At 40.9% G+C, this 12,864-nt stretch overlaps 1 protein-coding gene across 1 annotated transcript in view; it reads right to left on the bottom strand.

Moving 5' to 3' along the window:
* dapk2b (death-associated protein kinase 2b) overlaps nt 1–12,864 on the bottom strand; it is a 132,191-nt gene that overhangs the window by 105,302 nt on the left and 14,025 nt on the right. Inside the window, exon 2 of the mRNA XM_043680135.2 lies at nt 5,304–5,445. Coding sequence (XP_043536070.2) covers nt 5,304–5,380 — 77 coding nt within the window. The 5' untranslated portion in view covers nt 5,381–5,445. The remainder of the gene's footprint in view (nt 1–5,303; nt 5,446–12,864) is intronic.

The raw sequence follows: 12,864 nt of genomic DNA, 5'->3' as shown, positions 1-12,864 counted from the left end.
ATCTGGTTTTCTACAAGTTTATTTCCTTTCCTAAAAAAAGTTCACTATGATATTCCTCCTGCTAGATCAATTAATCAGACTCTAAATTTTAAAAAGAGACATTCTTCAATTTTTTTTTACAAGCATGACTATACAGGCAGCACGAAGAAACTCAATGCATGTTTCATGATATCAGTTACGTCCTGTTTTAGGAGTTAAATATATAGCTTGGAAGAGTTTTGTTTACTGTAGGAGGTGATTCAAAGTTTAATGCTGATGAAGAACCATGATTGACATTGCTTTTTGCTTTCTTGGATAGTGAACATGATCATATTACTGAGACAGCACTGTTAAGTTGCAAACCCCAGATCTGTTCACGGCTCAGTGAGCTAACCCAATGTGGATGAACATCACAAAAGATTGACCTCAGCATTCTCAGCTTTAGAGAAGTTTCTTCATATTATCTTAATAACTTGCTTGCAAAAACAAAACAAAGAATGTTTCTTAAATTGCTCTAAAATTTAGAATCTAATTGATTGCACTGGAAGAGGGAATATCAAAGGGAGCAATCGTTTTTAGGAAAGGAAATAAACTGATGAAAAAACACATTTTAAAAACCCAAAGAGAAACATATTTGCTTGGTAACGCTTTAACCCTTTCAGAATTGCATGAGCATACCATGAGCATTGCATGAGCATAAAGCCAAGTTTCTACCATCAAGTTTTTCACTGGATAACATTAATGAATATTTTACAGCTGTCAGGCACAGAATGATATTCTAAAATAATGTAAGTTTATTGAATCAAAGAAATGTATAATACTGCAGATCCTGCCCATTGTTCCTGCACTGGCTTTTTGAAAGAGCACTTGGTTACACATCACTGCTTTTTGTCATAACTCTGAGCCTGCTTAACCTGAAACCTGCCCAACTTCCTTTTAAAATTATTGACAGAATTAACATCCACCGCCGTTTTGGCTTGGACCTTGGAAATCCCGACTACTAGATGTCGAATGAACACCTCACCTTCTCCGGATCTTTTGCCAAATCTATGATCTGTGTTTGTTGATCTACTTGTCAGAGCCTATTACCATATTTTCTACAGTTTTTAAACTGAAAGACATTGCACTTTTAACTTGTACTTCCAATAAATATGATTGGTGAATTTTAGTTCAAATAATTCTACATTTGGGCTTCAATTGGTTTGCTAGTTAATTGGGGCCTTAAGTTAACTCAAAAAGTGCATTTTAAGAAGACATTACTAAATTTCAAATATGAAAACACAACTTTTTGATTACTCAAAGGTGAATTATTGACCTCTGAAAAATTAAAATCCAGAGATGCTCCTATGTCATTCTAATGACATTGAAACAAGATACAATCTCACAGATGGCTGTGTAACCAGCTGTTGCCTGCAGATTCCTCAAAGCTAATGATAGACGTTTTGCAAGTAGGAATAAGGGTCTTCAGTGCTGGACATCAAAGGCCAACTGTCTAGTCATCCTCCAATACATTAATAAAAATGCATAACTGAAAAGGGAAAATTAAACCCTAGCTGTAAAATATTCATTAATGTTATCCAGTTAAAAACTTGATGGTAGAAACCTGGCTTTATGGTATGCTCATGCAATTCTGAAAGGGTTAAAGCATTACCAAGCAAATATGTTTCCCTTTGGGTTTTTAAAATGTGTTTTTCCACCAGTTTATTTCCTTTATCTTGCTTCCTCAGAATCTGAGGAGAAAGTGAGGACTGCAGATGCTGGAGATTCCTGAAGAAGGGCTCATGCCTGAAACGTCGATTCTCCTGCTCCTTGGATGCTGCCTGACCAGCTGTGCTTTTCCAGCACACATTTTCAGCTTCCTCATAGAATCCCTACAGTGTGGAAACAGGCCATTTGGTCCAACAAGTCCACACCGGCCCTCTGAAGAGTAACCCACCCAGACCCATTTCCCTACCCTATTACTCTACATTTACTCTGAAATAACGTACATACCTACACATCCCTGAACACGATGGGCAATATAGCATGACCAATTCAATTTTGGGAGGAAACCGGAGCACCCAGAGGAAACCCACGCAGACATGGGGAGAATGTGCAAACTCCACGCAGACAGTTGCCTGAGGCTGAAATCGAACCTGGCTCCCTGGCACTGCGAGGCAACAGTGCTAACCACTGAGCCACCATGTCACTCTGATCCCCCAGATTCTCAACAGCACAAGTAACAAGCCACAATTTCATCAACAGAGCAGTACAGTATGTCAGAGCAATAATCGAATGTTAAATTAAATTTAACGTATTTAAATTTGCTAGTTTTAACGTATTCCTTAAACTTTGGTCTCATTTTGTTTCAAATCCACTCCTGAGACATGGTGTAACTGGTTGGCCCACATTTATTACCAGTCTCTAGATGCCTAAAGAAAGTGGTGGTGAGTGCCTTCTTGAACTACTGCAGTCCACATGCTGTGGGTTGACCCATAGTGCCCTGAGGGAAGGAGTTCCAGAATTTTAGCTCAGCAACCGTGAAGAAACAATGACATATTTCCAAGTTGGGATGGTGAATAGATTAGAGCAGGTCTTGCAGGTCCCATGTATCTGCTGCCCTTGTCCTTCAAGTTGGTAGCGGTCATGGATTTGGAAGGGGTTTTCTAAGGAGCTTTGGCAAATTTCTGCAGTGCAACTGTAGATTTTACACACTGCAGATACTGAGCATTGGTGATGGAGGGAGAGAACATTTATGGATGCTGTGCTTTTTCTTGGACAGTGTGAAGCATCTTAAGTGTTCATCCAGGTAAATTGAGAGTGTTCATCACACTCCTGACTTGTGCCTTCTCGATGGTAGCCAAACTTTGAGGAGGGGGTCAAGATTCACTGCAAAATTCTAAGACTCTGACCTGCTTTTATAGCCATAGTAGCTCCAGTTCATTTTCTGGTCAATTGCAATAACCCATGATGTTGGTAGTTGATTTTGAATGTGATGGATAACTGGTCTCTTGTCAGAGATGGTCATTAGCTGGCACTTGTGTGGCATGAATGTTAATTGTGTCTTACCAGCCCAAGCCTAGATTTTGTCCAGATATTGCTGCATTTAGACATGGACTGCTTCGATCTCGGAGGAGTCGAGAATAATGTTGAATAACCTCTCTCATTGATTATGATGTTATTTTACATATATTATACTTGAACTAATCATTACAAGAGCCCAAAAGGAACTCATCAATTAAGGTAACAGAACCAAACTAGGCCTAGTAGCTGCCTGTGTCTGCTCTCCTTCCTCAACAAAGAATCCAAAACTAATATCACTGCCCTGCTTCCTCTCCCTGCCCTGATCTAAGATTCAAAAAGCTCCACTATTCCTTGTGAAAGAAAACCCACTAAATACACCACTATCTCACAGTAAAATGATTGACTTGAAATTTAACATATTCACTCTCTGCATGCCTCTAGATTTTTAACCCTGACACCGTTCTGGTTCCTCCGTATAGTGTGGTCAAAGTTTGACACATTGCAAGGGAAGCTTAGCATATTTCTGAGAATGTAATAGGGGTATGAGGGGTGAGGCATAATGCAGAGTGGGTACAGGAAATGAGTGCAAACACCATTGTAGATCAGTAAGGTTGAAAAGCCCATTTTTCAGCTCAGTAATTTACACTGTATGGTCCCTGTATTTTTCATGCACTTTCTTTTATGGGAAGTCCAAACCTCACTGGCTATTGCTGTCATAATTTATTCTTATACTCAAAATGCTAGATTTTGGGAGGTAGAACAGGAATGGAAGATTCCACTCAATGCAAAGCTGCTGAAAGCCGCACATGGTTTGGATTCAGCAGTTCATTTACAAATTGTCTGGCTCACACTTGATATGAGTTGGAATTTGAGAGCAGCCCAATGATTCTGATGAAAAGCCAAGAGTTTACAAATGGAGCTAACGCGGTAAACAAATGTCAGATGAAATTCAATGTGGATCAAAACAAGATGTTGAACATTAAATGGAATACCAACAGGAGGCATTTATAACTCAATGAATGCTGTGAAAAGTGGGTCAGTGAAAGAGCCCCTGCGTGTTAGGTCTTACACTTAATACAGTCCAGAAGGTCGTAATTGAGGCAAAATAATTGTAGACAATGACAGAGAGATGAATAGTGCATAGGAGGCATTAGCTAGTGCTTCCAAATGGACAAAATAAAAACTGGTCCAAGTGGCCTTCTTCATTTGCAAGTGACTCCCATACCAGGTCATATACTATTATACTATTGGCTCATAACATGTTCTGTTAGCGATAGATTGGAGAATAATCATCTCTCCCTTACAAGTCTGTTAAGTTTATGATTAATGTTATGAAACATGCCTGAGGAATGAGACAGTGATGATGGTGGTGGTGGTGGTGGTAGGGGGGGTGGGGTTAGTACAAAAAAAAATCAACATATCAGACTTCAATCAATACAATTTCATTGAAACACGCTACAGACTCGACAGAAATGCAAGAGAGAATTGAGTAGACAACAGAGAAATATCATGGACACACAATGACATGAAATCACACATGACAGGAAAGTAGATAAGCACTAAAGGAATGGTTAGTGAGTGTTGAAGGTGACGAGAGATGTGCCAATCTTGCCAGAATCCTGGCTTCATCACTATGGTGGCACTCACAATTTATGTCAACCGCTCATCCCCGACATTGCAAAATGAGCTCTTTAATCAAGAGGTAGCATGCTTCAGACAGGAGTAGTTCCACAGACTCATCTGAGGGACTATTAGCTTCTCAAGGGTTATTAGAAATTAGCTATAATTTCTAACATTTAAACAAAAAAAATTTTGAGCAAAAGGTTTTTTTCCAAAAAGTGCTTTCTAATTGAAGATAGTACAATATATAATTTAGCTGTATACTGAAATAGAAATTCAACAATGAAATTTAATGCAAACACTAGCTAGATACAACATGAGACAGAATACCAGTTGCACACATTACTTTGTAATGACTGACTGCAGAGCAGAGCTGGCAGGCTCTCAGGAACAACAAGGTGGGAGGTCTGTGAACTCAACAGAGAGAGACAGACTCAAAATAAGAAAATCGTTAAAAATGGGAAAAGGGTGAAAATTTGTTTCTGAAGTTGAATTGGTGTTGATCTTCATTCCGTGTGACCTCCAGTGCATAAACTACAGTAAAGGTTTTGACTAGTTCAGTATTCGAAGTTTATGCACTGGAGGTGGCACAGAGTGAAGATCAACACTGATTCAACTTCAGAAGTACATTCCATATTTCATGCTTCAACATGTAGCTCCATTGAACAAAGTCTGCAATGTCAAATTACAACATTCCTAACCTTCCCAGTTCTTCTCCAACTTCATAAAAGTCTTCCACTCTCTGCTGCTTAAAGGAAGCCATTCCAGATGTCTTCATTGATAGGTGGTTCAGAGGACCATATAACTCAGGAAGGACAACCACAATCTGTCAGCATCAGGCTCCTATGTGACAAAAACAAACATTCTTAGAAAATGCTGAAGTTACAGAGGGGTACAAAATATTCAACATTCTCTACAATAATATTGCGATTTAACTTCGCAAGTATCACTTAAATTAAAGAAAAACTTAGAGAAACACAGCAAGTTCGGTTCAGCAGCAAATGGATGAACTGGACAAAAAGTCCATTAGACTTATAAGTGAAGGACATTTCATCAACTTGTGCAACAGCAAACTCTACCACAGTCTATTTGGAATTCAGATTCTATGAATTTACACGGAGTAATTCCAGCGAAACAAAACTGGACATTCAGTCCAATTGGTTCAAGCCAGCATTTATGCTGCCCTCACATCTCTCTCTCTCATCTTTTTTCATCCAGCACCATCAACATATAATTCCTTTTGCTCACGTGTTTATCTGTCTTTCCCTTAAATCCATTTGATGCTTCAATTATTCCTACAGTAACAGGTTTCACATTTTAGCACTCCGGTAAATAGTTTGCTTTGAATTTCTATTAGATTAGTCCTTTCCCATCTGTATGATCCCCAGTTCAGGTCTGCCTCTACAAGTGGTATCACCTTCTCTAAGAAAACCTGAACAACCTCCTTTGTAATCTTCAATTTTGAGCAGGTTCTTCTTTGAAGCGTAAAGCTCCAACTTGTTTAACCTGATTATAATTGCACAGCTCTGGTCTCAGTTTAGTAAACTTTTCCATCCATTCTCCAGTGCCTGCCTGTGTTTTTCCAATTCTACACCTGACTCAGTCATAGAGATTTAACAGCACAGAAAAAAGGCCCTTCAGCCCAGCAAGTCCATACCTGGTCAAAAGCAATCTTTTTCTAGCACTTGTACACCAAGTCATACAATGCGACAGGTGATCGAAATACGTCTTAAATGTAGAGGGTTTCTGCCTCGGAACTGAAGGAGGGCCACTGAATCAAAAAACTTTCACTCTATTTTCTCTCCACGGATGCTGCCAGAGCAGCTGAGTTTTTAAACAGTAATTCCTGTTTTTGTTTCAGGTTTCCAACATCCACAGTTCTTTGGTGTATCCTGGTGCTTAGTTTGCTTCCAAATGGACTTACTAGCCCAATACAATTAACAATCTGTGAATTTGTACCTTCAGATTTCTCTCCTTCATTTGCCCCACGCACACTGATTTTCCAATGTGTATGTGGTCTCCTTAATTCTTCCTATCAGGATGCAACAGCACACATTACAATATATAGCCACATAATAATTGTGCGCTCACTCCGCAAGTTTATTAATGTCTTGCTTGTGTTTTATCAGAGACATCCTCTACATTAAACCGCACCTTCACAACCCAGGGAGACACAAACATTGAAACTGTATTTCCAATTGGAGTGATAGAGATGAAATAGATCCTTCAGTCCAACTTGTCCGTGCTGGCCAGATATCTTAACCTAATCTCGTCCAGTTTGCCAGTACATGACCCATATCCCTCCAAACCCTTCCTATTCATATACCCATCCAGATGCCTTTTTTGAGAAGGTGACCAAGCATGTAGATGAGGTAGGGCAGTTTACGTGGTGTACATGGACTTCAGTAAATCCTTAGATAAGGTTCCACATGGTAGGCTGATGGAGAAAATGCAGAGGCATAGAATGGAGGGTGATTTAGCAGTTTGGATTAGAAACTGGCTTTCTGGAAGAAAGCAGAGAGTGATGGTTGATGGAAAATATTTAATCTGGAGACCAGTTACTTGTAGTGTGCCACAAGGATCTGTTTTGGGACCACTGCTGTTTCTCATTTTTTATAAATGACATAGACACAGGCATAGGTGGATGGATTAGTAAATTTGCAGACAACACTAAAGTCGGTAGAGTAGTGGACAGTTTGGAAGAATGTTAAAGGTTGCAGGGGGATTTGGATAAACTGCAGAATTGGGCTGAGAGGTGGCAAATGGAGTTCAATGCAGCTAAATGTGAGGTGATGCACTTTGGGAAGAATAACAGGATGGCAGAGTACTTGGTCAATGGAAAGATTCTTGGTAGTGTAGATGTGCAGAGGGATCTTGGAGTCCATGTGCATAGATCCCTGAAAGTTGCCACCCAGGTGGATAGTGCTGTTAAGAAGGCATACGGTGTGTTAGGTTTCATTGGCAGAGGGATTGAGTTCCGGAATCGCAATATCATGCTGCAACTATACAAAACGCTGGTGTGGCCACACTTGGAATATTGTGTACAGTTCTGGTCGACCCATTACAGGAAGGATGTGGAAGCATTGGAAAAGGTGCAGAGGAGATTTACCAGGATGTTGCCTGGTCTGGAAGGAAGGTCTGAAGAGGAAAGGCTGAGAGACTTGGGTCTTTTCTCATTGGAAGGAAGGAGGCTAGGGGGGCACTTGATAGAGACATACAAGATGATCAGAGGATTAGATAGGGTAGACAGTGAAAGACTTTTGCCTAGGATGTTGACATCAGCTTGTATGAGAGGGCACAACTACAAATTGAGGGGTGATAGATTTAAGACAGATGTCAGAGGCAAGTTCTTTACTCAGAGAGTGGTAAGGTCATGGAATGCCCTGCCTGCCAATGTAGTTAACTCAGTCACATTAGAGAGATTTAAATAATCCTTAGATAAGCACATGGATGATGATGGGATAGTGTAGGGGGACGAGCTGAGAATAGTTCACAGGTTGGTGAAACATCGAAGGCCGAAGGGCCTGTTCTGCGCTGTATTGTTCTATGTTCTAAATGTTGTAATTGTCCCAGCCTCAACTACTTCCTCTGGCAGCTCATACATGTATCACCCTCTGCGTGGAAACATTGCCCCTTAGGTCCCTATTATATCTTTCTCCTCTCACCCTAAACCTATGCCCTCTAGTTCTGGACTCCCCCACCCCAGGGTAAAGACTTTGTCTATTTACCCTATCCATGCCCCTCATGATTCTATAAACCTCTATAAGGTTACTCCCCCACCACCGTCCGACACTTCATTGAAAACAGCCCCAGCCTATTCAGCCTCTCCCTATAGCTCAAATCCTCCAACCCTGGCAACATCCTTGTTATTCTTTTCTGAACCCTTTCAAGTTTCACAACATCTTTCCGATAGGAAGGAGATCAGAATTACACACAATATTCCAAAAGTGGCATAACCAATATCCTGTATAGCCACAACACGACCTCCCAACTCCTGTACTCAATACTCTGACCAAAAAAGGAAAGCATATCAAACACCTTCTTCACTACCCTGCCTACCTGCAACTCCATTTTCAAGCAACTATGAACCTGCACTCCAAGGGCTCTTTGTTCAGCAACACTCCCTAGGACCTTACCACTAAGTGTATAAGCCCTGCCCTGATTTGTCTTTCCAAAATGCAGCATCTCACATTTATCTAAACTCCATCTGCCACTCCTCAGCCCATTGCCCATCTGATCAATATCCCCACTGTACTCAGGTAACCTACTTCACTGTCCACTACACCTCCAATTTTGGTGTCATTTGCAAACTTACTAACTATACTGCTATGTTCACATCCAAATCATTTATATAAATGACAAAAAGTAGTGGACCCAGCACTGATCCTTGAAGCACACCACTGGTCACAGGCCTCCAGTCTGAAAAGCAACCCTAATCACTACCCTCGGTCTTCTACATTCGAGCCAGTTCTGTATCCAAATGGCTAGCTTTTTCTTTTAAGATTAGATTCACTACAGAGTGGAAACAGGCCATTCGGCCCAACAATTCTGCACCAACCCTCCGAAAAGTAACTCATCCAGACCTATTTCCCTACCCTCTACCTACCCCTGACTATTGCCCATTGTGTTAGGTGCATTTGAGCATGACCAATTCACCTGGCCTGCACATCTTTTAGATTGTTGGAGGAAACTGGAGCACCCGGAGGAAACCTGCAGAGACAGGGGGAGAATGTGCAAACTCCACACAAACAGTGTCCACACAAACAGTCGCCTGAGGGTGGAATTGAGCCCAGGTCCTTGATGCTGTGAGGCTGTAGTGCTAACCACTGAGCCACCATGCTGCCCATGTTATCCCTGTATTCCATGAGATCTAACCTTGCTAACCAGTCTACTACCATGGGGAACTTCCAGAGATCAAATCATTAGGTCGATAGTGACACTATTTCCTACCATTTGCAAATTTGATTTAGTACTTTTAACCTCTACAGTTTTCTGTTTTGTTATCAGAATGTTATTCATTCTGCCTCCTGTCCCCGACTTCACACTGATACTTCTTTAGAAAGATTTAATAGGGTTTGTCAAGTGTAAACTTTTGAAATGCATGTTGAGTGTTCTTCATGATCTCTTCAGTTCCTTGACATTTATCTATTCCATCTTTTAGTTATAACTGCATTCTTTTTCCCACCACAGATGTCAAATTAATTAGCCTAGTTTTCTCAACTTGTTTAACCTCCTTTTTTAAGTATAGGGATCACACTAGCACTGAACTCAGACTTTGATGTATTTTGTGTGAATAGAGGCATGGATAATTCAAAGATCTTAAGCACTTCCAAATTAAAAAAAAAATAGCTTTGAATTATTGACAGAATGATTCATCCAAGATATCATTACTATGGAATATAAAGTGAATGAGCCTTGCCAAGTCTTGTTCTATTATGAATTAATTTCTGTGAAAGAAAATGCTTTCTAACCAGAATGCTGCAAGAAATTATTTGTGCATTAATCGGCAAGAACCTGTGCCAGTTAATAAATCAGAAACCGGCCAAGTGAAGGGACATATTTTCATACATTGTAAGAGCTTAATGTGGTAAAATATATTTAAATCCATTTAAAAATATATTTAAATTATACAGCCGTCTGAATGTTGAATGCACCTCTGAACCAATGATACATTTGGTCTTAGATAGGAGCAGGAGGATATTCAGCCCCTCATGTCTGTTCTCCCCATTTGCCTGGTCTTACCTCCAGTGACTCTACTGAACAAATACCCATCAAACTCAATCCTGATGGTTTTACTCATCCCCTCGCATTTACACAATTGTTCACTACATTGTGTGGAAAAGCTGTTTCCAAGATTCCCGGTTCAGATTTTCAGCGATGCTCCTGTCTCATTCTTCCAATTGTGTTGAGTAGCAATGGAGCACCTCCACGGTGGTGACTGTTCACCAAAAGCTGAACACACCATTTTCTCCTGCCTTGTGAGTGATCTCCTGTCAGAGTCAGTCCAGGTCCCACTGCAGGACTGGAATAGGTAATCCACTGTGAAAAAAAAATGTCATGACGTGGACGGGCCGGTGTTCGACTGGGGTGGGCAAAGTTAAAAATCTCTCAACACTAGGTTATAGTCCAACAGTTTAATTTGGAAGCACTAGCTTTCAGACGAAGGAGCAGTGCTCCAAAAGCTTGTACTTCCAGATAAACCTGTTGGATGATAACCTGGTGTGTTATTTTGAAAACTGGAAAAAGAGCAGAGAATTCCTCCAGTGTCCAGGGAAAGGTCATGCCCTTGTGTTCTAACCAGGAATTTCAGGCCCACATTGCAGCAGAGCCATGGCCATACTGGACACCTTTGCAGAGAATGGCCAGAGATCTTCTCACTCCTCCCAGGAGGAAGTCACATCTATCATTCTCCAGTGTTAATGCAGGACAGTGGAAATTCAACCCCACTATTTGGTGTTGTTTTTGTCTTTAGAAAAGCTTGCTGGGTATGGAAAGCACTTTGCAAGATCTCTGAATATTTTTCCTTCAACATACTCTCACTCAGCAGTAACCTGCTCACTGATATGCAGTTTGAGTTTGACTAGAACTACAGCACCACATGCCGACAAGAACAGAATCCCAAGGGATCAGGAGAAAGTGAAAGCCCTCAATGTTAAGGCAGTATTTGATTTGGCAAAAATAAATCTAGGAGAACTCAAGTCTGAATAGATGTTATGGAAACTCTCCAATGATTGGGTCACAGGGCTGTTGGTCCTGAAAACTGAAAGTCAATCATCACAGCTCCCGGACCTGTTCAGAGATGTCATCACACGCCTGTGCAGCAGGTCAGACTTAAACCTGACCCTCCTGGTTGAGAGGTGCAGACATTACCACTAAGCCACAAGAGCCCCTTCTTCAGGATTGTGTCCTGGGCCTGACCATCTTTAGCTGCTTCATCAATGACTTTCCCTCCATCATAAAAGTCAGAAGGAAGTGTGTGATGTTCAGCACTATTTTCTATTCTTCAGATAAGGAAAGAATTCATACCTGCATTAACAAGACTTTGACTACATCCAGACCTGAGCTAATAAGTGGTAAATAACATGTGCAGCACACAAGTGTCAGGCGATAACAACTATCAGCAGTAACAGTGTAACTGCTTCCTCCTAACATTCAATAGTTTCATCATCACTGAAACACCAGAGAAATCCTGGAATCTTAACATTACCCAGAAACTCAACCAGACCATTAATGTCATAGTTATCAGAACATATCAAAGGTTTTGCATTCTGCAGAAAACAGCTCATCTCCTGACTGCTTTAATCTCTCCCCCACTGACAAGTCAGGAGTGTGTTGGAATACTCGCACCTTGTCTGGATGAAAAGCTTCAGCACTCAAAAGGCATGACACCATCCAGGACAAAGTAGTCAACTTGATTGGCATCACATTTATCACCTTCAATATTTGCTGCTTTCACCACTGATGCACAGTGATGCAAGATTCACTGCAGCAACTCATCAGGATTCCTTTGATGACATCTACCAAACTCAACCTCTCCCAGCTGAAAGAACTCAGGCAGCAGAGATTTGGGAACACAGCAACCTGCACGTTCCCCTTCATGTTAAAGATTGCAGTGGCTCAGAAAGATGGTTCAGTGCCATCTTTGCCCCATGGGTGTCTGAGGACAAGAAACAAATACCCAGAATGGGAATTAATTTTTAAACAACAATCATTATGATTCAGTTTAGTCCACCCATTCACCAATAATGTTTGCAAATAGTGATGGAAATAATTAGCGAACATTGACAGGGAAAATTACTCAGGGAAAACCTTAAATATGCGCTGGATATAAAATCCTAGTCGTATGAAGGGATGTTTTGTAAATATTGCCGGTTTTTTATAGTTGTTTATTGAAGTATATATTCGACCATAAGATGTAGGAGTAGAAGTAAGGTCATTCAGCCCATCGAGGCCACTCCACCATTTAATCATGGCTGATGGGCATTTCAACTCTACTTACCGTACTCTCCCAGTAGCCCTTAATTTCTTGCAAGAACAAAAATTTATCAATCTCTGCCTTGAAGATATCTAACGTCCTGGCCTCCACTACGCTCCATGGCAATGAATTCCACAGGTTCACCACTCTGTGAGAAACGCCTCCTCATTTCCGTTCTAAATTGACCCCCTCTAATTCTAAGGCTGTGCCCACGGGTCTTGTATCCCCACCTGTTGGAAACAATTTCCCAGCATCCAACTTTTCTAAGCCATGCATTAAGTTTCTAT

The sequence above is a fragment of the Chiloscyllium plagiosum genome, unplaced genomic scaffold (assembly GCF_037043375.1).
Source record: "Chiloscyllium plagiosum isolate Xiang-an unplaced genomic scaffold, Cpla_swu_hap1 HiC_scaffold_42, whole genome shotgun sequence".
Taxonomy (NCBI): Eukaryota; Metazoa; Chordata; class Chondrichthyes; order Orectolobiformes; family Hemiscylliidae; genus Chiloscyllium; species Chiloscyllium plagiosum.
This window is presented reverse-complemented; position numbering and strand designations above follow the sequence as displayed.